Below are 22,618 nucleotides of genomic sequence, written 5' to 3'. Positions count from 1 at the left end.
TTGGCTATCACAGGACCAACCGGTACGGGCAAGACAGAAATGGCCAATTTGATTGCCGAAGCAGTATTTAAACGCAAGAAGAAGCTTTTTCCAAATAGCGAGAAACGCGTGCCTACAGGGCTACTTTTTTTGCGGTAACTAATTGTACTGCGTGATTTAAACTTTGATGGAGCATATGTGTCGGCTTAATGATGGTGCTGTTGCTATTGAACGTCACGACAGTGGGGAAGACTTTAGTGACAATTTTACGAATCCTATTACCGAGTACCACACGCAGATTAAAACGAGGTACGAACTTGACACGAGATACTGTTGAAAAACGATCGATGTCATTGTTTTTCAAACGAACTTTTAGACTAGCGGAGCACTTGCACTACTGTTCTGGTAATGCTGTGGTGGTGATCGATGAAGTACAAAAAGTGATTCCTCACACCCTTGACGGTACGTCTTCTATTCTCGACACACACTTTAAGTGGCTAAATTGGGGACCAATGCTAATGTAGTTCTCATGGAGGCTGTGAGTGAAAGATCGCAGCTATCGTACTACAAGCATGGTGTGACGAAAAATATCGATACGGCTAATGTACGTGGCTTTGAATCAGTGAATTTAATTATATAGTTGCGTTATTGCAACTGTATGCACCAAACCAAATTAGGTAATTTTTGTGCTTGTATCGGATATTGGCGTCACGGAAATGGAGCAAGTCATGATTCAATATGAAACACGTGACGAGATGCCAACATATCAGCTTGAGCGGGTCGTTAAGTCAGCTTTAGATGACCAATGGAAGCGATTGGACTTTGGCAAGATGATTGATCAGGTAAGCGTAACTAAAGGTGTAGAAGGAAGTGGTGTATGGAATTAATACGGAGCTCTTAGGTCATTCCATTCCTTCCTTTCGAGCACCAACATATTGTTGAGATCATTGCGCTCAAGCTACGACAGCTTGATCAGAACTATCGTGGCAAGTATTGGCATCGACTATGGATCGAAGTACGTTTGTAGACAAGCGGATGAGAATGCTTTATCGTGAAATGCGTGGTGGTTCTTTCTTGTCAGAACAATATTGCAGACTATATGTCTCGACTTGACTCGGTGCATTACAAAGTACGCTCAGCCATTGTCAATGGCAAAATCAAGTCGAGTAAGGTGTTTGCCAAGTACGGAGCTCGTGACGTCGAGACAGGTCCAATTCAATTGCTCAAGTCCAAGTTGCTTCGCTACCTTCGCCCGTTTGATCCGGACGCTGAGATCCGAGTAACACAAGATGTCGACACGAAAGAGATTTCGATAGTCTCATGTGGACTAGAAATCGCGAGTAAGAAAGTGAAGAAGCGCCGTCAAGTGCCAGTCGAGGACAAATTCGTGCACGTTGGGTGTGTCACTAAATGGTCCGGTCGATTTGAATAATTGGGTATCTCGGTCACAAAAACCGGTTTCTTAGTATCGTACATTGGTTTTATGAATATATAAATCTTTATTATTTTCATCCAGTAAGATTTCTGTATCTTGCTCGCTCATAAAGGGAGACTTGATTTTTCACGCTTTAAAGCAAGAATGAGCGGGCTGGAGTCGTCCGAGATCTGGGGCGCTGATGAGGAGCTGGACCCTGAGATCCTCCTTATGTCAAATGACGAATTGCGACAGCGTATTCGTCTTCTTGATAATGATATTCGTATTATGCGGAGCGATATCCAGCGTATTAATCACGAAAGCAATTCCCAGCGCGAACGCATTAAGGAGAACAATGAAAAAGTCAAGCTGAATAAACAATTGCCATACCTCGTGGCCAATGTCGTTGAGATCTTAGAGCTTGAGGATGATGACGATGAGCAGGATGGTGCCGCGACGGACGTGGATGCTGCACGCAAGGGCAAGAGCGCTGTCATCAAGACAAGCACGAGGCAAACGATCTTTCTACCCATTCCTGGTCTTGTGGATTCGACGACATTGATTCCAAATGACTTGGTAGGCGTGAATAAAGACAGTTATTTAATTCTCGAGAAGCTTCCGTGTGAATACGATTCCCGTGTCAAAGCTATGGAAGTCGACGAGAAGCCAACTGAGGAGTACAGTGACATTGGTGGACTGGATAAACAGATCCAGGAGCTTGTTGAAGCTGTTGTGCTACCGATGACTCATAAGGAGAAATTTGATGCCATTGGAATCATGCCACCCAAAGGCGTGCTACTTCATGGTCCTCCTGGCACGGGCAAAACGTTGTTAGCAAGAGCGTGTGCCAAGCAAACAGACGCCATCTTTTTAAAATTAGCAGCTCCTCAGCTTGTGCAAATGTTCATTGGTGATGGTGCGAAATTAGTGCGAGACGCGTTTGAATTGGCCAAAGAAAAGTGTCAAGATCAACAGCGAGGTGGCGCCATTATCTTTATTGATGAGGTATTGGGGTTGAAAAAATAAGGAGATTATAACGTGGTTGCTGACTTTTGTTTTGGGTCTTGTAGCTGGATGCCATTGGTACAAAACGATTTGGAGGAGAGCAATCAGGAGACCGAGAAGTCCAGCGTACGATGCTGGAGTTGCTAAATCAGCTCGATGGCTTTACGAGTAATACAAAGATCAAGGTGATTGCGGCGACGAATCGTCCTGATGTGCTCGATCCTGCACTTCTTCGTTCGGGACGTTTGGATCGCAAGGTTTGTTTTTGTGTTTGACTTGATGATTGAAGGAGACGAGCGTGACAAAGTATAACTGTTGTACCAGATTGAGTTACCCCACCCGACAGAAGAAGCTCGCGCTCGTATTTTGCAAATTCATTCGCGAAAGATGAATGTTGATATTGAAGGTAGAAGATCAATTTCTAGTGAATTAGATGGAAAGAATTGCCTCATTGCTTTTTAATTTTTGTATTTACAGATACGAATTTTGATGAGCTTGCGCGTTCCACGGACGACTTTAATGGGGCACAGCTGAAAGCGGTGCGTTGTATTGGATTAAGACTGGGAAAATTGATGACTTCATTGTTGTCTCGTGGTGATGTGCAGGTATGTGTTGAAGCTGGTATGCTTGCGTTGCGTCGTGAGAGCAATGTTATAAAGCACGAGGATTTCATGGAGGGAATTGCGGTAGTGTCGGCCAAGAAAAAAACTACTCTGCAGTATTACGCTTAGAAATGCTCAACTTTAATAAACTAGGGTGTAGCTTTCTAGAAAAGAGTATTTTTTAATTTATAGTGGAAGCAGAAATAGGAAGAATTACCATACATAGTAATGTTGTGGCAGTAATGTGACGATTCTGTTTCTTGGTTGATTTGAGTTTTCAAACTAACCAATCGCTGCTAGATGCGCGAAGGGGTTGTGAGCAATGAATCACTCTCTCATAGTTTTGAAGTTAATATTTAGAGTCAGGACTCTAAAGAGTAATAATACGAAGCACAATTTCATTTTTTCCTTTAATCTAAAAGCATCTTAGTTTTTTTAGTTGTGAAACGATCGCTCACCAACGTGGGATCTTTCTTTGCACGTCGTGTACGTGGGCCATTCGGCTCATGATCCCGTCACCCGCGGAAGTACTTTACGAAACTCGACATCGACGATTTGCTGGCCCAGCTATCTATAAGGAAGACGGACACAGCTGACACGTGCCGCGCGGATCTCCTAGAGTCGATCCGCCGGATCAGCCGCATTTGTTGCCGCTCCGATAAATATCTGGACACAGTACAGCGCTCGACTCGCGCAAGAACATCATGGCTCACTTGCTCAGCTTCGAGAGCACTGTGAACCTGAAGCCAATGTTGAGGTATATCAATTGAGGATAACCACTTACGAATAATAGAAAAAGCCGCAGCAATTAAGATCAGCTCTAAAATTTCCGAGACACGACTTCCTAGTGAATTGCTTCCAACGCGACCAATTAATTTCGAGTTGTACGTGAAGCCTTATGCGGTGCCGAGCTCCCGTGCTCCCTTCCGACTTTTGAAGGTTTAGCAGGTATTCGTTTAAGAAAACACCATTGAGGTATCAAACCTAACTTTTTTGGGGGCACTTTAGGTGCAAGTGGATGCTCCATCATCAAAAGGTGTCTCCAGAGATGACGCGTTTATTTTCGTTCTATCTGTATCATACATCATGTATAAGGACATTCAAATGTCGTGGCTGACGCATTATCGCGTCCGCTCGTGTCTGGAGAGAAGGTAAACGAGCCCGCTGTACCCACACACCATGGTTCCGATATGCTGCACGTGTACAGATACAGATGACTGTAATATACATTTCAAACCTTTTGAAAGGGCGGATGGCTTAGAGCCGTCCGATATGAGTCGCTCAGGAGCTAATCCACAACGCCAATAATATCACGTTTTACGCGTACATCTCAGCAAAGCACTGCGAAAAGCGATTCAGCAAGTGTTTCGCGAAGACATTTTTTCAAACATAGCTGAGATAAACAACCAGTCGAATAAAGTCTGGGGGTCTGCTAGGCGGATAAGTACGTGCGGCACTACAGAGGGCGTACCGGGCGAGGCCGAGAACGAGGCTCATTCCAGTCAGTTCTCTATCTTCGAGGAGATGCGGCCCTCTCAAGACATAGCACAGACAGTGAACGGGTTCTCGAAAGATACGTGTGGATGGTGGTCATGAGAAGGGCACGACTCGTGAGCAGGGTGAAGTGAAACGTCCAGTTCGGAGAACGCAGCCAAACCACAACCGCTAGGGCGGGGGACTTGTGTGCGAGTCTCGTGCAAGACATAGAAGATGCACCAGGCTCGGCGTTGCGTGAGGTTTGAGAAATCACGGTGATATAATTCTTTGTGGAGGTCAACATTTCCATTTAAGCCAAGCGGGAGGGACTGGCACCGCAGAAGGCTATATATCCCAGACTTAAACAAGCGGAAAGAGTTTGCTTACGGTATTCTTTGAATAAGCTTGTGTCAACGTGGAGTATTACGAATGAATTGGTCAAGAGTACTCGTTGGCAAAATGCAAAGTAAATATATTTAAGGACTTAGTTTGCAAACCTATTGCTACCTCTAAGCCAATCATTACACCTAGCCAATCAGCTCTCTCGGAACCTTCTAGAAGCTTCTGATGTCATCGACTGACGTCATTCCAACGTAACCGCATGACGTCATTACCGATATCTACCGGTTTAAACCGGTATCCACTGTTAATCCTTTTGCTGCTCGAGACGTCTCCTTTCCAGCGTCCTTGACAACAATAATATATAGCAGTAAGAACAGAATGCGACTACTATCAGCTAGGATATTCTACGTACGACGTGGTTGATCACATTTATCAGAGAACGTATAATCAGCAAGCTGCGTTGGCAAATTTCTCATACTAAATTTAAGGGCGACGAATATTCATAGAGATTTACAGTCAAGCACAGGTATATCAGATTCCGCATCCGGGATCTGTTTCGACAATTCCTGTTAAATCTAGAAGCGTACAAACGACAACCGTACAGCCGTCTAAAAGCGATTCGTAAACAAGTGAGACGGTCTAGGGTCAAAATCATTTAAGAAAAGGGACCACGGATAAATGGCTGATCATCCAGGGTCTGGCGAAAGAAAATATAGTCAGCAGAGCTGCCTCTTTTCCTAATTACTATTTACTTCACACCAATTGCAACGCCAGCTCAGTACGATTCAAGCTCAAGTAGAAGAGAATTGAGGTTCTGAAACGGCGGCAAAAGTGCATTGCCAGCCAGCTGGCAACGGACGCAGGCTAAAGAAATACATTTTGTTGGCCACCGAGAGCACCAAGGCTAACCGGCGGGACCTTTATGACCTAATGCGAAACGTTAAGACGATTCGTTACAAAAAGTATCCAGGTCAATTCATCTCTTCTTTTTCGACCAGACAACAGCAAAAAAAATCTTAATTTAAGTCACTGTCGTCCAAGAGAGCAGTCTACAGATTAAAAGGTGAAGATGTGCCATAGGCCGGGTGGCATTGATGAGACAAAGTGTTTCTAATAGTTCCAGGTCTCCCAGCCATATGGACTAAGTGACCACATAGCTCGATGGGAAAACTTTCAACATGAAACAGCAAACACAGCCTCATTAAACGTGAGCTTCAGGATTTGGATGCGTGCACACCGGATACAAGAACGACCAATGTCTGGAGCTGACATTCAAGGGAAGCCGGGTGACCTCGACTTCTAAGGAAATTTGCCCGTATGGACTGGTCGGGCACGTATATCATTCTTATGCATCCAGCGTTCAGTCGATAGCATTAATGCTTAGTGTTAAAATATAGGTCATACCATGACGGGATGGAGCTACACGACCGAGCAATTGGACGAAAGAGGATGTCTAATTACAACATATCAGGGATTGCTACGCTGGACGATGTCGCTAACTTTTTGCCAACATGGACGAAATATGGGCAGCAGCATCCCCTAGGCGTCAAATTAATCATGAAACAGCTTAGGATTTAAAACGTTCAATTCGGCCTCAGCCAACAGCTGACTATAGAACCGAAGCATATTTGTTAGATGTCCCAGAGGGATATAAGCTGTTGAGCTCTATACTAACACCCGCCCTCGGCAGTTTGGTAGTGGAACGCAAAGAAGTACCACCAAAGCCGAAAGCGAAACCGGAAAGGATTACAATACCGTTAACGGGGGGGGGTCCCGACGTGCTGCACGTAAGAAACCGATAGTAATGATTAATGTGGAGGTGTATGACGTACTCTCAGATGAGAAGACCAAGGTCGATGAGATGCTAAATTGGATCTACAGGGTCTGTATCATATTCAGACGGACGCAAGTACTGATAGTTTATCAACGGAGCAAGCTAAGAATTTACTGACACCGACGGCCAACAAGCAAGAGCACTTGCGCATTTTACAATTTATCCTCCGCCAATTCCAGCCACGCCCCATTAGTTGCAACAAACGGATAGAAATTGCTCAAACTCACCTCACCACCACTGCCAGATGGTCCTATCTTTGTAGCTGCAACAATAGCAACACATTACACACAGCGACATGGAGCAATGGCAACCTCCTCCATTACAAGATTATTACCATATAAGAGTGGATCATATCATGCCAAGTAATTACGCGTACTTCACCGACAACCCGCAAACCCAAGCCAGCAAACAGCCCTTCGGGACACTTCGGTCGCAACATAGCACTTCGGTCACAATAGAGCAAAACAAGGGCTATTTGAAAATTACACAACGCTTTAGTGCTCAAGAAAAGAGATGAAACAGGAACTAGCCCTAGCTTGATTCGACTACACGCTGCTAAAGGATTTATCTTGGCAGAACATGCGGCAATCCTATAGAATGACTTGGCCAGAGGCCACGCAGGCCAATTTCCAACGATCCAGAGCAGTACAAATTAATGACGAATCGGCAGCTACGAATGGGCGGGGAAGGCAAGACAAACTGTTGGCGGGCACAACGTAAATGCGGCCACGCTCTACTTAGACATACACCCTAGCCCAGCGAGGAAGCGGTTTAACCAGCTTCTCATGCGTGCAGTGAGGTAGTTGCGGTGGGCGCGTTAGCGACCTCACCCAACGCACTAAGTACTCTGGTTAAGTGTCGTCACGGGAGCGATAATCCGGCTCCTCGTGCGCACTTAGCAAGTAGGAAGTAGATTTTAGACTGATTTATATTTAATCGTATAAAATATAACACCCATTTTTACCAACCAAAATGTCATCTCTATAGATAACACTAAATATGTATTGCGAGCGTATCTTTTTCTAGATACTTCGCGTAACGGATGACGCTAGGCGTCATCTCTCCTAATGTGAATGCACCCATCTGCATCACATACACAAGGGTTGGTAAAAAAAGTGCACCACACCCAAATGCTCAATCTAATTACCATAATTTAGTAACTGACCTCCCCTTCAGTACACCAAGTGTACTTAACGGGGACTGTGTAACATTAGGGCAACTTTAGCCCGTTACACCATTCCCCCTTTAAGAACGAATTTACATTTTTAAATTCGTCAAAGAGGAGTGAGGAACTGCGAGCAGCTTTACGCGCCGCTAGTTCACTAAATCACTCTAGCGACTTGTGTCTCCATACACGGCGCCAAAGATGCCACCTAAAAGGGGCCACGTTGATGGGTCGTCTGCAAAGACGCCCACACAACCTCAAACTAAGCGCACGCGCCGCGTAAATTCGCCGGCCGCGTCTAATGCCTTAGTCGAAACATCAACAGCTACTGCTGCTGTCGCGTTAACAGGGCTAAAGGATCTATCCCACCTTAACAGTGAGGATGCTGATCCGTCGCTTATTGACGATTACAATGATTTGACACCGTTGCCGTCACCTTATAGTAGTGATGCGCACAACGAGCTCATGAGGAAGGATGATGGCGCATTATTGCACATCCAAACTTTCTCATGGCTCCCAACATGGAAATAGCAAATTTTTATAATGCTGTCTCGTCGTCTGCGCTGGAAAGCGCAGCGACTATTAATAAGAGCGCTGCCCATAGAGGCGCAGCAGCTTCGCTGTTGAATAAACTACAAGGCCTTACGATCAGACCATAATCCATAATGGTTCTGACATAGAGGATTCTGAGCCTAAAGCTCCGCCGACGACACGTGAACGTGCTCAGTCGGTGTCACGAGCCAGTCGTTTAGAACGTGGTCATGTGACGGGCGGCATATCAATGATACCCCCTCCATCTAAATGGCCTCTTTTAAACGGGCCATGAGCGTCGCTCCTAGAGTGCGCTCTTCTAGACGCTCATAAATATTATGGCGTCTTTTGATCATGGAAGGCTCACGGAAAATCGCTTGGGCGTATTTTCCGTGTTGCGTTCAAATGAAACGCCCGACCAATACGAGAAGTAATTCACGCGCTTCATTCATCCACATTCCGATGCGATGAACCAGCGGTCGCGGCAGATAAAATTCGCCCGCTTGCGCGTGGAATAATCATGGGTGGTACTGTACCCCGTGTTTCTTCTCACAGCGCTACTTCAGCTGGTCCATTTGAGACTAGCGAAGAGGCCTCAGCTGGTGCTTCTTTTCATGAGCAGCCACAAATCCGGGCACATCAATACGTATATATCGATCGTTTCTCAAAAGTCAAAACTCTTCGGATAACCTTTCTATTAAACGAGGATCTGATAATTTTGCCTCACAGAGCGGTGGGCAAGCAACCTTCCAACATGGAAGCGTTGATTCCCACCTTTATCTATCAGTGCAGACTGCGCCCAATAGGAATAGTGATCTCGCCCACCTATCCGCGGCTGCCTTACCTTCGTCCGTTCAGTCGCAAGCGTTAAGCGCTGCTGAACGACGTATTGTGGATCTCGAGGGTCAGGTCTTGCGACTGACCTCGGATCTTTATAATGTCCGAGCGAAGGCTCGTCAGGGTTATGAACGCCTGAAGACTCGCTTGGACTTTCTGGAGAAGAAAATGCTGAGGGATCCGCGTTACTCGCGTTATGTCCTTCGCTCCCCGGGCCCTCTTCGTGGTGGAAAGAGTCGATCGGCTGAAAGTTTTTCGCCTTCTCCGTTCCCCTCACCCGAACGACTCTTGACTCACAGTCGGCGTTACCATCGGTCTCCTTAGACGGATGGGGATATGTGACCTTATTTGAGTCTACATATTATTTCGGACGACCCACGTAAAATACGGGGTGTGTCTTCATATACGGGGGAAGGGTGGGCATATAATACAGGTTTATTTATCTCTTCTACCACCGTAAAGGGCCGAATGAAACGATAACTTTGTAGTACCTTCAGGTAGTACAGAAATTGCAGTTTTAGGTAGGGTAGCAGTACTAAACAGTACTTTTTCACCCACTATAAAGCGTCCCTTATTTTTTTGCGACCATTTCGGTCCGCATATTCTTTTTGCTTGTCCTGGCGCTTGCCATCGCGTCACGGACTTTTTGTATGATGGCTAATCGCTCGTTCACAAAGCGTTGAGCCTCGCTCACGCTTTTAGCAACAAACTCGCCTATGACACCTCCGAGAGGTCGGTCCTAGGACGCAGTTTAATTGACCACTGCTAAATTGGTAGGGTCACTGGGCAAGTTTCTGTCGTTGAGATGATAGCCACATGGGTCATCGTCATATTGACGAAACGATGTCCCTCTTTCGCACCGAGCATAGTGAGGGGCCCTCCCCCACTAAGACTCGGGCTGCGCACAAACAAGAGTGGCGTCCGAGGATGGCGCAGTCCGTTAATATAAATCGGCTTCTCACCCATAGTGGCGTGGACACTGTTATTGATAGCGAACTCCACAAAGGGCAATTGCTTGCTCCATTCTTTGGGAGTTGCTATCGTGCGTAATACATCCGCCACGATCCGACTGGCACGTTCTGTTCGGCTATAGGTCTGGGAGTGATCTGCGGTCGACGCGTGGATTTAGCTACCTAGCAGCTCAAACACATGTCCCCAGAAACCAGAGGTAAAACGTGGATCCCGGTCCGATACTATAGACTCGGGTATCCCGTGTAGTCGAATACATGATCCAGGAACAAGAGAGCTGTCTCCTTGCCTGTGATCGACGTTTTACATGGTGCTAAATGCACCATTTTTCTTAATCTGTATACAAAGACGACGAGCCCAGTCCGACCCTTATGATCGGGCGGCATGCCAAACATGAAGTCCAGACATACTGACTTCCAACAATCCATTGGAATCGGTAGGAGCTTCAGCGGCGCACTGCTGGACGCTGCAGGCTTAATGCGCTGACACTGTTCACAAGAGCGAAGATAGCTGGCCACTCATCTATATAGGTGTGGCCATCGAAATTCTTCTGACACTCGTAAGAATATATTTTCACGCCCCAGATGCCCACTCGATGGTGCATAATGGAGCTCGTGAAGGATCATCAGCTTGAGATTCGTGTGATGAGGCACATAGATTTTCAAGGAATCACAAGGAGACAGCTGATACCATAATACGTTATCGCTGTAGCTAAAGATATTTAGCTTAGCTTTCAGGTGCGACGGAAGGGCTACCTTTCGTCCACCAATTGATCCAACAGCAGGCGACACTGGTCGACCTTACTGTAGCTGCTCTGTTTAATTTCAGAGGCTAATGAGCTCGTCATGTGGTATGCCTTCATGATTGCCAACGTTGACGGCTGAAATTGTGCTTTAGCACTAGACTCACTTTCCTGTTGTCTTACCTTTTAGTCGGGTCTGCGCGATAAAGCGTCAGCCAAGACATTCGACTTTCCCGGCTTTTATTCAACTATGATATTAAATTAAAGAAGAATTTGAGCCATCTTACATTCTAGGCGAGAGGTGCGGTGAGTTTATGATGCGTGATCCGTATAAACCACAAATGGTTTTATTTCCCAATAGGTGCACACGAAACTTGACAAGAGCATACTCTATCAAAAGTAGCTGTTTGTCATACACAGGGTAATCCTCCGCGGCTTTTAAAAACCGGGACTGATAAGAGATGATGCGGTCAACGCCGTCGTTATCCTTTTCCTGGCCGCGCCGCCGAATGCAAAATTACTGCATCGCAGCTGGCGCAAATCCTTCACATGCCATGGGATTGGCCATTCCTTTACTGATTTTACCTTTTCTGGGTCTGCTCGTACACCATGTGTACCAACGATGCCGCCCAATACAGGTATATCAGGGACCCCTAACACGCACTTTTGCAAGTTGACGTACAATTGGGCGTCCTTTAAAGTCTGCAACACAGCGTCTAAATGACGCTTGTGCGACTCTATTGCGCTCAGCCCGTCCTCGGCCCTACTATGCACGAATACATCGTCAAAGTAATGAGGCGCGTAGGCACGGTGCTGACGCATCACGTGAGCCACCACTCGGTTGAATGTCGCTGGTGCGTTTTTTAAACCTTCGGCATCACAAGCCACTCCGAAAGCATACCGCTTGGGGTGCTTACTGCCGTTTTAAACAGACGTTTGAGCCACCAAGGGCTGAGTTCAGAGCTTCTGAACTCATCGGACTCTCGCATGAGTACCTGATAGTAGCCATCCTTCAAATCCAACGCGGAAAAGATAGTTGACTTTCCCATGGAGTTCAACAAGACATCTTTCCGCGGGATTGGCGTTTGCGCCGGTATGGCCGCCGTGTTCAGCTTGTTGTAAGCATGAACCACGCGCCATCCACCTGTAACTTTACGCACACAAAACGTCGGGCTGCAGTGAGGCGATTTTCTCTCACGCACATGTCCCGCCTTGGCTCGCTTGTCGAAGAACTCATAAATACAATCGACTTGTTCTTTCGGCAATGGCCATTGCCTGGTCACACAATACTTGGTGCCGGGTTCGATATCTATCTCGTGCCCGATGCATCTATCTGCTGGTAGGCGGCTCGGCACTTATTCTGGGAACACATCGCGATGTTTCCACAGAACCTTAAGGAACGGACTGTCTCTCAAGGCATCCCAGCCTTACTCAGCGAACCGTTTCTTTTTGTCCGTTTCTCGGACGCTCTCTTCCATTGTGGACTACGTGCAACAGTCCACCAAGTTCACTTCTGGAAGTGGTGTGACTATATCGTGGATCTTTCTTCTGCTGATTTGGCAAGGAACATATCCCACGACGTCTCCGGGCTTTTACTATCCCCTCGGCAGATTGAAAGACTTGCCGGAGCACCACAACTGAGGATGCCTCCGCAATTTCGTCTTTTATGGCCTTGAACACATCGTTCGAAGGACCGTCCTCTTTGATAGAACTGATCCAAAAGCCACTTGTTTAGACGTGCTTTTGATCGTCCTAATCTGTCGGTACTCGTTCTTCGAGTCACCACGACCTTTGACTGGGAAGCGGGTGCCGTTGCACTCCTGGCTAATGCACTCCTTTCAACCGCACCAGGCTCTAGGCACTGTGCCGATTTATTTATGCGACGCTTGACTTCCTGTCAGCTCGCCCTCGACTGCCACATGCTTTCAGCTCTGTGCGGGACTATGGGATACATGACTGCTTGTTATTGCCCTTTTCACTACCCCAGTCTTCACGAGCTGGATAGGAATTAATGGCGTTTGACATCCAACGTGTTCGATACGACAGTAGTTGCATACGCCTCTCGCAGAAGCACATCCTTTTCGGTGTCCTGCGTAGAGTTCGCAACTGTGCGTGTTCACCTGTCTATCTATGGTTGGTGTTTTGCCAAGCATGGCATGCCTCATACGGGCTCTACATACTTAGCACTATGAACGTCACTTTACAAGAGAAGTCACTAAAGCCGAAGGCGAGTTCTACCTGAACTCCCTCGGACTTATCGAGCGCGCCGTTCGCTATACGAACGGTCGCCTATTCTCGCTAATAATCACTCCAACTAGCTGAACATTGAATACCACGATACCAGTCTTGGCCAACACCAAAGACTGAACACCATCCACGTATACGTAAGGCTGAAACCCTTATCCTTCAAGCTTCCCATACGACTTGTGTTACTCGTAATTAATGGTGCGAGAGTGACATCAGTCAGTTATTATACTGGACTTACCAACAACATGCACTCGAAGTAAGACTGGACCGACTTTTGTGGCACGAAGCGTTTGACCATCTGGTAGCATGCATTCACTTTCACAATCACTTAATTTTTTCAGCATGGGCTCATCACTCACAAGATGACGACTGGAACCACTGTCCAATATCCACTAAAGCTGAATATTGGTCAAATCATCGACTACAGCAAAAATTGACCCCACGTCCATATCGTTATCTTCGTTCTTGTTCTTCTTTCCGCGACAATTTGTAGCAATGTGACCAACCTTGTTGCAATTGTAACAAGTCCTAGTTTCTGTTTTCGGCCTTGATCCCGCTACATGCAGTACGACATCCTTTCCAGTAGTATTTGTGCCTCGCACGTCAGTTTCAATTGCTTGGGCATAGTGTGCCAGCTCCTCCGCGTGTCTCAAATAATCCATTCGATTATTATCGTACTTAGCCATTAGTACGTGACAAGAATCTGTAGAAGCTTACTGCACAATGTTTTCAAGTACCAGCGCTTCTGCACGCCAGTCGCGTCGCTCGTAGCGACGAGGTCAAATAGCCTCAGACCAAGGCCTCTTTGGATCTTTCCTTGCAATTAAAAGTTTGCTGGCTTGAGTTTGGGTAATTGTCGTCCGGAACAGTTGGTATAAGCATTTTATCAAATAATGCAAAGTAGGTTGCGGTTGCCACCAAGTCTCAAGCTGCTCATGGTAGTACCGCTCCACAGTTACACCCTAGTTATTGTTTAAGTAAATCAGACTTGACTTCTTTAGACCAATCAAATTCATATGCCATCTGAGCCAGCACAAGCTGCCTGACGAAACGATGCCCCAATAAAAATACAGATTTTAGTCCTCCGTATAATTTTTTTCTGTCGAAAGGACGAATTGATAGTTTCCTCTGGCGAGTATCAGGTACTTGAATACCACCCATATGTTGTGAACGTAGTCAGGAGGCAAATTCGGTGGTGCTGGTGCCCGCTGCGGTGCAGGCACTTGGGACATCGCCTGGCGTTGCCTCACTGCAGCATACTCTTGATGCTGTCGAAACATACAGCTCTGGAACTGCGGAGCTCTCGGCAAAATTGCCCTCACTAAGGAGGCGTGTGAAGGAATGTATTCATCTTCATTCGTGACGAGCCAAAACTTCTTTCAAATGCTGACTGATAAAAAACTGTCTCCTGAGCTTCCTTCGTGCGCTGTTCCTCCTCTCACTTAAGCAGCGAAAGCTCGAGACAAGCCATGCGATCTTGCATGGCGGTCAATGCCTCGAGGTTCTTGAGATTACATTGCTGATTCCATCGACCACCTCACTCGTGCCTGCCTCTGCAGACTCGGTAGATGGTGACATGGCGGCCCGAATGCGTTCGCCAGGTGTTACAGGTGCGCCTTCATTGCGCACAGGGACTACAAGCGTTTTTGGGCTTAAAACCTATAAAGTCTTCTGCGTAAGAAATCCAACCTTTTTCTTTGAGTGTAAATGTGAAACTGTTACTGATTTTTGGATGTATTCCTATACCTCCCTACATCGTGTTCACTTCAATCACATCGCGGTCGTTTTACTGACGTCGTAACCGCGAACAGTCCCCCATCACCGAAACTCATCCACTGTCATGTAAGCCATATAAAACCCATCTTCCAACATATCCATCCGTACTCGCGGAGAAAATCGGTGCCGATCGCGAACAGGCTGCTTTTTTATACAGGAGCATTTGTGCCGGGGTTGTTGCTGATCACGTCCACTGAGTAATAATAAACATCCACCACTTGCGCGCACCTGAGCAATTCCATATGAAATGTACAAGTTCTTCGTGTTGCCGGTTCATGACAAATGCCTCTCGCTCGTCGAAACATTTCACGTCCTGTAAATATAGGTTTAGCTGATGGGTAACTAATTTGTGTCATACTTAAATTTAAAATTTCGTGACAGTGCTCTAAGCTGTGTCAACAACGGCGTCATCGGTTAGTATCTGCCGTCGGGAGAATCGTCTCGATGTAGTAGCCCGGTGATGATTGCCGTTAGCGCAAATACAGTTACCGTTTGACTCGATGAAATAGTTGGCATTGTGACGCTACGTACGCATGTGTGTTCTTTATGGAGGGGTTGTGGCTCCACGGAAAACACTGAATAGCTGTATGTGCTGTGAGCACGACAGCCGTGTTACGTGTTCGATGTTGCGTATTCATTAGTTCTCGATGAATATATCAGCTCTTGATGAATACACATCATTGAGTGATAAATACTCCTGGTGAATACACAACATTGAACACTTAAACGGCGCTCGTGCTCACAGCAAACCCAACTATTAAGTATTTTCCATGGAGCCTCAACCCTTTGCATGTGGTCAACAAATTTCAAGGAACTCCGCTGTCCGCTTAAAGTAAGAAAACACGGACAAGACGACCTCCTGAGCATTATTGACGGTGACCGTGCGTTTCTCCTTGCCTAATTAATCTCCAAACATATCCATTAATACCTCTGTTCCGTTCCGAAGTGTAAGTTTTAACGGGCTTAAGATGCCCTAATGTTACACGGTCCCCGTTAAGTACACTTTGAGTGTACTTAAGGGAATGGTCAATTACTTAAAAAGTAATTAGACCCACTACTTGGGTGTGGCTCACATTGTGACCCACGCTTGTGTATGTGATGTCTCGGAGGGCATTCACATCAGCAGGGATGGCGGCTAGCATCATCCGTTACGCGAGGTATCTAGAAAAAATCGCTCGCAATACATATTAGTGTTTATCTACAGAGGTGACATTATAGAATTGGTTAAAAAAGGGATTTATATTCAATACGATTATATATAAATCAGTTTGACAGCTACTTCCTACCTGATGAGGAGCCGGATTACCGCTCCATCAAGACACCCATACCCTACTTAGTGCGTTGGGTGAGGTCACTAAACCGCCCACCACAACAACCTCAGTGCACGTGAGAGAAGTCGATCAAAACGCTTTCTCGCTGTGTTAGGGTGTGTGCTAAAGTAGAGCGTGGCAGCATTAAGGCGTGCCCGCCTACACTCGATAGCACTTGTAATCCTTTCCACGACCTCTTTTTTTATTAAAAAAAATTCTCTGCGTGTGCACGTGAGGATGAGCCTGAATATCGATTGGCCCGTTTCTCCCACCTCTCCGAGCATCATCGAGGGGTAGCAGGGCATATGGCGCAAGGACTTGGTGAACAAGCCCTGGTCAGGCTCGTGTGCCGTCCTCCTGAGCAAGATGTTGCTTAATTGGGGCAATTTGAGGCATCGTGCTCGGACAGCGGAGATCCGCGTCCGAGGCTCAGAGCCATGCTGCGGCGGAGTCCGTCACTCAGACTCAGGATTAGCTGAGGCATGAGCAGGCTCGGAGCGAGGCTCTCAACAGAACTGTTGAGATGACATGGGCGATCTTTAAAACAAAGATTCGCGCCATTTACCAGCCACCGTACGAAGCGGTCTTTTCAAGTACGTGCAGGAGATCCGCTCGCTGTCAGCGTCCATTACCGTAGGTAAGATTCCGGAGCACATTAAGGCGTCCACGTTTATGAACGGACTTCGGCATGGCCCATCGCGACAGGCCCTATTCAGAACGGTGCCGTCGACGATGGAAGAGGCGATCCAAATTGCCTTGGTTGAGGAGCAATCCTACAACAGTGCCTCGGCGACAGCTTGGTAAAGCCGTCGGCCGAGAGGACAGATGCCACTCCCATGGAGTTGGGCAATGTAGACGTTGTCTGTTATAAATGCGGTAAGCGCGGCCATGTGATGGCTTGCTGCTATGCCAGGGTTCCTAATGGGACAAAGATGCCACGCAAGAGGATTCCCTTCCCAAAGGGCGATTTGCAAGAGCCAGCTTGCGAGACGTATGAGTTCCGCATCGATTACTGAGGGGTTGGGAAATACAGGAGCGCAGTAGGGCGGGATGCCCTACTGATGCGGACTTTAAAGCTACCTCTAACTTCAAAGTTGTGGAACAAATGGGTAGCATAGTCCCTAGGGTCTCGAAATTTCGGACCTAGTCAGAGTGACGAGGTGAAAGGATTTCGTGTGTTTTTGAAGCAAGAGAGAGTGGTCGTTGTCACTCAGCATGTGAAAAATATCGAGACATTGACTGATGCACAGAATGTACTTATTTAGCGTGGAATTAATGTTGACAATTACGATGGCATGGTGACTTAGAAGGAGATGACGCAACGAGTGCTTTGTCAGATATTGTTGCGCAAAAAACTACTCGTAACAAGACTCAGAAGTAGAAGAACAAGGCCTGGCAGAGATCGTGGTATGGAACGCGCTCGAAAGCAATTGTTTCGCTGGATGATACTCGTCAGAAGGAGAGCATCACGACGGTAGTGAATCTCATCACTAAACGTGTTCCATTAAATTACGACGAGGTTATAAGAAGCCAAAAGTCGGATGAATGGGTTAAATGTATGGACGAAGAACTGTCTGCGTTAATCTAACATGGCTTTTTTGTAGTCATTAGTGCCCTGCACAGTAAATGGGTGTTTAAGAAGAAGACTGAATCACAAGAATACCATTGAGCGTTTTAATACCCGACTTCTTGCTTGCGGAAACAAGCAAAATTTCAGAGTTGATTCTTTCAACATTCGCTGCAGTCTTGGAAATGGCGATAATCAAAATTAATTTGGCTCTGGCGGTTGTTTGGAAAGCTCGTGCTCATCATGGCGATGTGCCAAATGCCTATCCGCAAGCTGACAAGGAAAGTGGATTGGGCATGTACCTGTGTGTACCAGGCGTAATGGTTCTTACGGATAAAGAGCTTAAACAAATTGAAGCCAAGACTGGCCACGACCTTGTGCTAAAGTTGAAAAAGACTGAATGGCTTGAAGCAGGCTCGACGTTTGTAAACCCAATTGCTTCATGACAAGCTCACTGAAGCTGGATTTTCGCGATGCATTACTGATATGTGTCTTTACCACAAAGTAATCGATGGAGACATAATACTTGTTGGTCATTACGTCGATGATCTTTTAGCATCGACTCGCGCTAGTCTGATTGAGGAGTTGTTTCAAGGTCATTTATCGCTGTCGTTTAAGCAGCTTGGACACGTCAGCAAAATTCTCGGTATGCTTATTGTGACGATGGAAAATGGAGGAGATGTTTTGGATCAACAAGAAGCGATTAACGAGATACTTGTAAGTGCATAAATGAAATTGATTAAAGGGAAACGGACACCAATTAGTGACGATTGCTACGACTTATCTCTTGAACATGAAGATCTGCTACCGGTACACTCGAGTGAACGTCAGCCAACTGTGAAGAGTTTCCAGTCTCTTCGGGGCAGGTTACTGTGAGTGGCACGCTGTACACGGCCAGATATTGCTTTCTCTGTTCATCAAGCAACAAGACAAACACATCAGCCAGCTGTTTGCGACTGTAATCAAGCGAAACGCATTCTACGTTACCTAAAAGAAACTCAAGCGCTCAAGATGCACATGTCCAACGATCATCCTGGTGAAAGTTCCTTGAGGCTGCTGATTTTGCAGCAGGCAAATACGATAGTAAGTCGTTGACAGTTGCAATCACGATATTAACTGAATTATTATTGCCTAGACTTCCAAGAAACAAGGTGGCGCTTCATTGTCGACGTGGAAACTGAATCTGTCGCCGCTTCAGACGCGGCTCGTGAGCTACTTGGAATCCGATAATTGCTGTAGGAGTTGGGCCTCATAATCTTGACATCCATGCCATGATGGTTGACAATCAGGTTGCCATAAAGCATTTAAAGGGGGAGTCATCACCTGAAAGTTAAACACATTGACTTAAGGGTCAAATTTGTGTGTGATAAAGCAAGATTGGCATAATTGTTCCACAATACGTACGTTTGGATAAGATGGTTGCTGACGTGTTGACGAAGGCGCTGGATTCGCATAAGCTTGACAGTCTGTGCGCTCTTGTGACCTGCATTAACCACAACACGGCCGAAAGTGAGTGTTGGAAGATGGATTCCATGTGGCTTTCATGGCAGTGGAGGAGTTTCAGTGATGGGCGACTGTTCGCGGCTACGACATCAGTGATACGACCGCGCTGTGGTTGAAGAGCACAGCCCCAGTAGACGACAGAAGTCATCATCTGGAATCTTTGCTGGCTGAGGAATTCTCAGAAATTTTGACAACGATGACGGTAAATAGACAGTCTGTTTCTATCTGCTAAGTGTTTCTTAGTATTTGCCTCTTTGTTACTTATCAGCATTCCCTCTTTGTTCGTAAGCCACGCTTAGCAAATTTGTAAGGGGCTAAAGTGCACACCCGTCAAGTACACTTACAGGGAAGTCAATAAGTTCATGTGAAGCAATTTAACCTGTCACTAGGTCGAGGGTCACATAGTGACACATCCTTGTGTATGTGAAGTAAATAGGTGCATTCATATTGAAACGGATAATGTCTAGCGTCATCCGCGAGCAGAGGTATTCGGAATCGCACGCTCGCCACAAAGGGATGCAATCCATAGAGATGGCATTTATTCATTGGTCAAATAGGTTCTATAATTAATTCTATTTAATATTTGGAATTGCGGTGGACAGACCCAGTTTATGCTACGGGCACACCTTAAAAACAGATTTTGTCTCCAGGCTAAATCTCCCTATGTCACCCCTTTTCCACCCCCCCCCCTACTTCCGTACCACCATGTCCGCCAGTCATACGTCCACTTCCACTTCCAGGTGCTGAAAGTAAAGATAGGGCATTCACATCAGCGGGGATGGCGGCTAGCATCATCCGTTATGCGAGGTATCTAGTTAGATACGCTCGCGATATATATACAAGTGTTCATTTGCAGAGGTGACATTTTAGTAGTGGCTTAAATTAGGTACTTATATTTAATACGAATAAATATCAATCAGTTTGAAAGCTACTTCCTACCTGATGAGTGCGCAGGAGGAGCCGGATTACCGCTCCCGTGAAGACACCCATATCCTACTTAGTGCGTTGGGTGAGGTCACTAAGGCGCCCCCCACAACATCCTCACTGCACGTGAGAGAAGTCGGTCAAACCGCTTCCTCGCTTTGCTAGGGTGTGTGCTTAAGTAGAGCTTGCCCTCAATAAGATGTGCCCGCCTACATAAATTTTGTCTTTTTAGGTCTAAAATGTGCTGTTGCGGAGCTACCTCGCTCCTTGAGTCAGAGCATAAACGTGGCTTCATGTGCGCACTTGTTATCTAAGAAGTTGTTTTAAAACTGATTTATGTTAAGGGAATTGCTGCGCGCACACCCTACGGACGCACCTTTAGTCATAGAATTTTGTCTCCAAGCGTGAATCTCCCCTATTGAACCATTTTTTCACAACGCACTTTGTAAGGTTTCTGCTACATTTGCTTGGCATAAGCTCATCTTTCTTTATCAGGGGTCACAATGTGAACCACACCCAAGTGTAGATACCGTAAAGCACACAAAGTGTGCTAACGGAGTTGTGTAACATTAGAGCAACTTTAGCGCGTTCCAACACATGTATGGTTGCACTGAATAGGTATACAAAGCTCAATTTTGCACAATCCATTAATGCCCGATGCCACAAAAGGTTTTAAACGGTCAAGTTTATCATGTGCGACGCTTTGAGAATTCTTTTTCTTAGCTTTTTGAATTGAGCTACTTTATTCAGCCAAGTCTAAACGAAGAAGATCCCGAAGGTGGATCAAACATTCGACGAGTACGTCTTTGAATATTCTTTTCCCCATGCTGGCCTCCCATCCCATTTGCAAAATAATCCGATCGACTCTCCGGAGAATCGATACGCCGAGCCGTGGCCACTGGTTGCGTCTGCTGAAGTCGATTTTGCGGGTCCGAACTAGGACCTTCAGGCACGCGACCACAAAATTCCTTGAAAGCGGATGATTTAACGTCGCAAGACTCCTCAACAGCTTCGGTATCAGGTGTCTCAAGATCGCTATTGTTGAGCTGAGGAATTTGCGATTGTGGTCGCCGAGCCTTATGTTCGTCAAGATACGATGATTGGTTCTCACCGCTTCCATAGATTAGCGAACCCATTGTCGACATATCTCGTGGTGCCTTGCTCTGTCGCGACATTGCAATATTTTTATAATTAATTCTTACAATCCGTCAACTTATTTGAAAAAGGCTCTTTTCGACAATATTATTTCGTTCAATACAAAACTAGCTTTTCGTGTACATGTGACGACGATCAGGACTACGATCCCGGTTCTTGCTGTCACTTTGTCGTCGATAGCGTGCAGAATAACGAGCTGAGTCGTCCATATAAAGGCGTCGCGTTTTCGTATCTCGGCTTCGACTTCTGCTTTTGTACCGACGATCCGTAGTATCCTTCACATTCGTACAAAAGTGCCTTTTCGTGCGACATCGATGCCTAGATCTTGACTTGGAGTGACGCAATTGACTCCTTGTATCGTCACGGCTCATGCGTCGACTTCGGTTGCGTACTTTAAGGGCATCGGTAAAGTTCCACCAATCTACGACTCTTCGATGAGCTTGTTTGGGAATATGCGCTTTTGTATCGGAGCTAAAGCCACCACCAAGCACCAGTTCCCGATTCGTTTCAAGAGATAGTTCAATCATGTGCTTTTGAATTAATTCGCGATAAGCAGCCAAACCGGTCTTGGTGCCAATTTTCTTTTTATATGACTCCCGTCGTCGCTTGAAATCACGCTCGGCCTCGGTGGGTTTTAATAAAGACGCACGAATGGGGACAAGACTCGTGGCTTGAATTGTGTTGCTCATTGAAGATTTTTCGTCGCTCTAATGGGACGTGCAATTGATTTTGTTTACTTATTCAAGACAATATATTGTCCGTTGCTATTACGTACAAAGACACTGTGCAATCCAATCTCGACGACCATAAATTTCCACAGGGCGAGCACAATGTTCTACCAAAAACTGTTCAAATAATTTTTCAACCATTTTGTCAGAAAATAAATATAACTTACGATGACGTGGGAGCCAAGAAACTCATGAAGTTCTTTAACTAGCTGATCAGGATGGCAAAAGTCGGGATGATCTAACAATCCCAGGACGTAATCCACTACTTCCTCATCGAGGTCGTCGCTGCTGGGAAGAATCCCCGGACGACTGAGCTCAGTATGTAGCCATCGCCGCAACGTCGAAGTCTCTAGTAACGAACGTTCATTGTCGAGCATGTGAGCAAATGATCGTGGAATACGCGGCCACGCTTGTACTTGGGAGTAGAAATTGTGGGCTGACATGGAAGCTCTCTGCATAGCAGCAAGCACTCCTTGTGGCTCTGTTTTATCCTCGTAATCAACGAGGTTTGG

At 46.2% G+C, this 22,618-nt stretch overlaps 4 protein-coding genes across 4 annotated transcripts in view; 2 read left to right on the top strand and 2 right to left on the bottom strand.

Annotated features, from left to right (window-relative positions):
- CCR75_001994 (uncharacterized protein) overlaps positions 1 to 1,490 on the top strand; it is a gene marked incomplete at its 5' end in the record, with an annotated part of 12,135 nt that extends 10,645 nt beyond the window's left edge. The window contains 7 exons of the mRNA XM_067960095.1: positions 34 to 134; positions 223 to 288; positions 356 to 441; positions 504 to 583; positions 657 to 821; positions 881 to 994; positions 1,061 to 1,490. Of these exons, the coding sequence (XP_067823953.1) occupies positions 34 to 134; positions 223 to 288; positions 356 to 441; positions 504 to 583; positions 657 to 821; positions 881 to 994; positions 1,061 to 1,411 (963 nt within the window). The 3' untranslated portion in view covers positions 1,412 to 1,490. The remainder of the gene's footprint in view (positions 1 to 33; positions 135 to 222; positions 289 to 355; positions 442 to 503; positions 584 to 656; positions 822 to 880; positions 995 to 1,060) is intronic.
- Positions 1,491 to 1,558: 68 nt separating this feature from the next.
- Positions 1,559 to 3,267, top strand: CCR75_001993 (uncharacterized protein; the record flags this gene model as incomplete). The annotated part of the gene is made up of 5 exons (XM_067960094.1): positions 1,559 to 2,398; positions 2,464 to 2,655; positions 2,723 to 2,804; positions 2,876 to 2,937; positions 3,004 to 3,267. 5 exons carry the CDS (start codon positions 1,559 to 1,561, stop codon positions 3,127 to 3,129), a joined length of 1,302 nt encoding a protein of 433 aa, XP_067823948.1. The 3' UTR covers positions 3,130 to 3,267.
- A 17,702-nt stretch (positions 3,268 to 20,969) lies between these two features.
- Positions 20,970 to 21,398, bottom strand: CCR75_001992 (uncharacterized protein; the record flags this gene model as incomplete). Its single annotated transcript, XM_067960093.1, has 1 exon — positions 20,970 to 21,398. The coding sequence occupies one exon, from the start codon at positions 21,396 to 21,398 to the stop codon at positions 20,970 to 20,972; it is 429 nt and encodes a 142-aa protein (XP_067823947.1).
- Positions 21,399 to 21,485: 87 nt separating this feature from the next.
- Positions 21,486 to 22,067, bottom strand: CCR75_001991 (uncharacterized protein; the record flags this gene model as incomplete). The annotated part of the gene is made up of 1 exon (XM_067960092.1): positions 21,486 to 22,067. The coding sequence occupies one exon, from the start codon at positions 22,065 to 22,067 to the stop codon at positions 21,486 to 21,488; it is 582 nt and encodes a 193-aa protein (XP_067823950.1).
- Between the last annotated feature and the right edge of the window lie 551 nt (positions 22,068 to 22,618).

Source organism: Bremia lactucae, linkage group LG11, assembly GCF_004359215.1.
Source record: "Bremia lactucae strain SF5 linkage group LG11, whole genome shotgun sequence".
NCBI classification, from domain to species: Eukaryota; Oomycota; class Peronosporomycetes; order Peronosporales; family Peronosporaceae; genus Bremia; species Bremia lactucae.
This window is presented reverse-complemented; position numbering and strand designations above follow the sequence as displayed.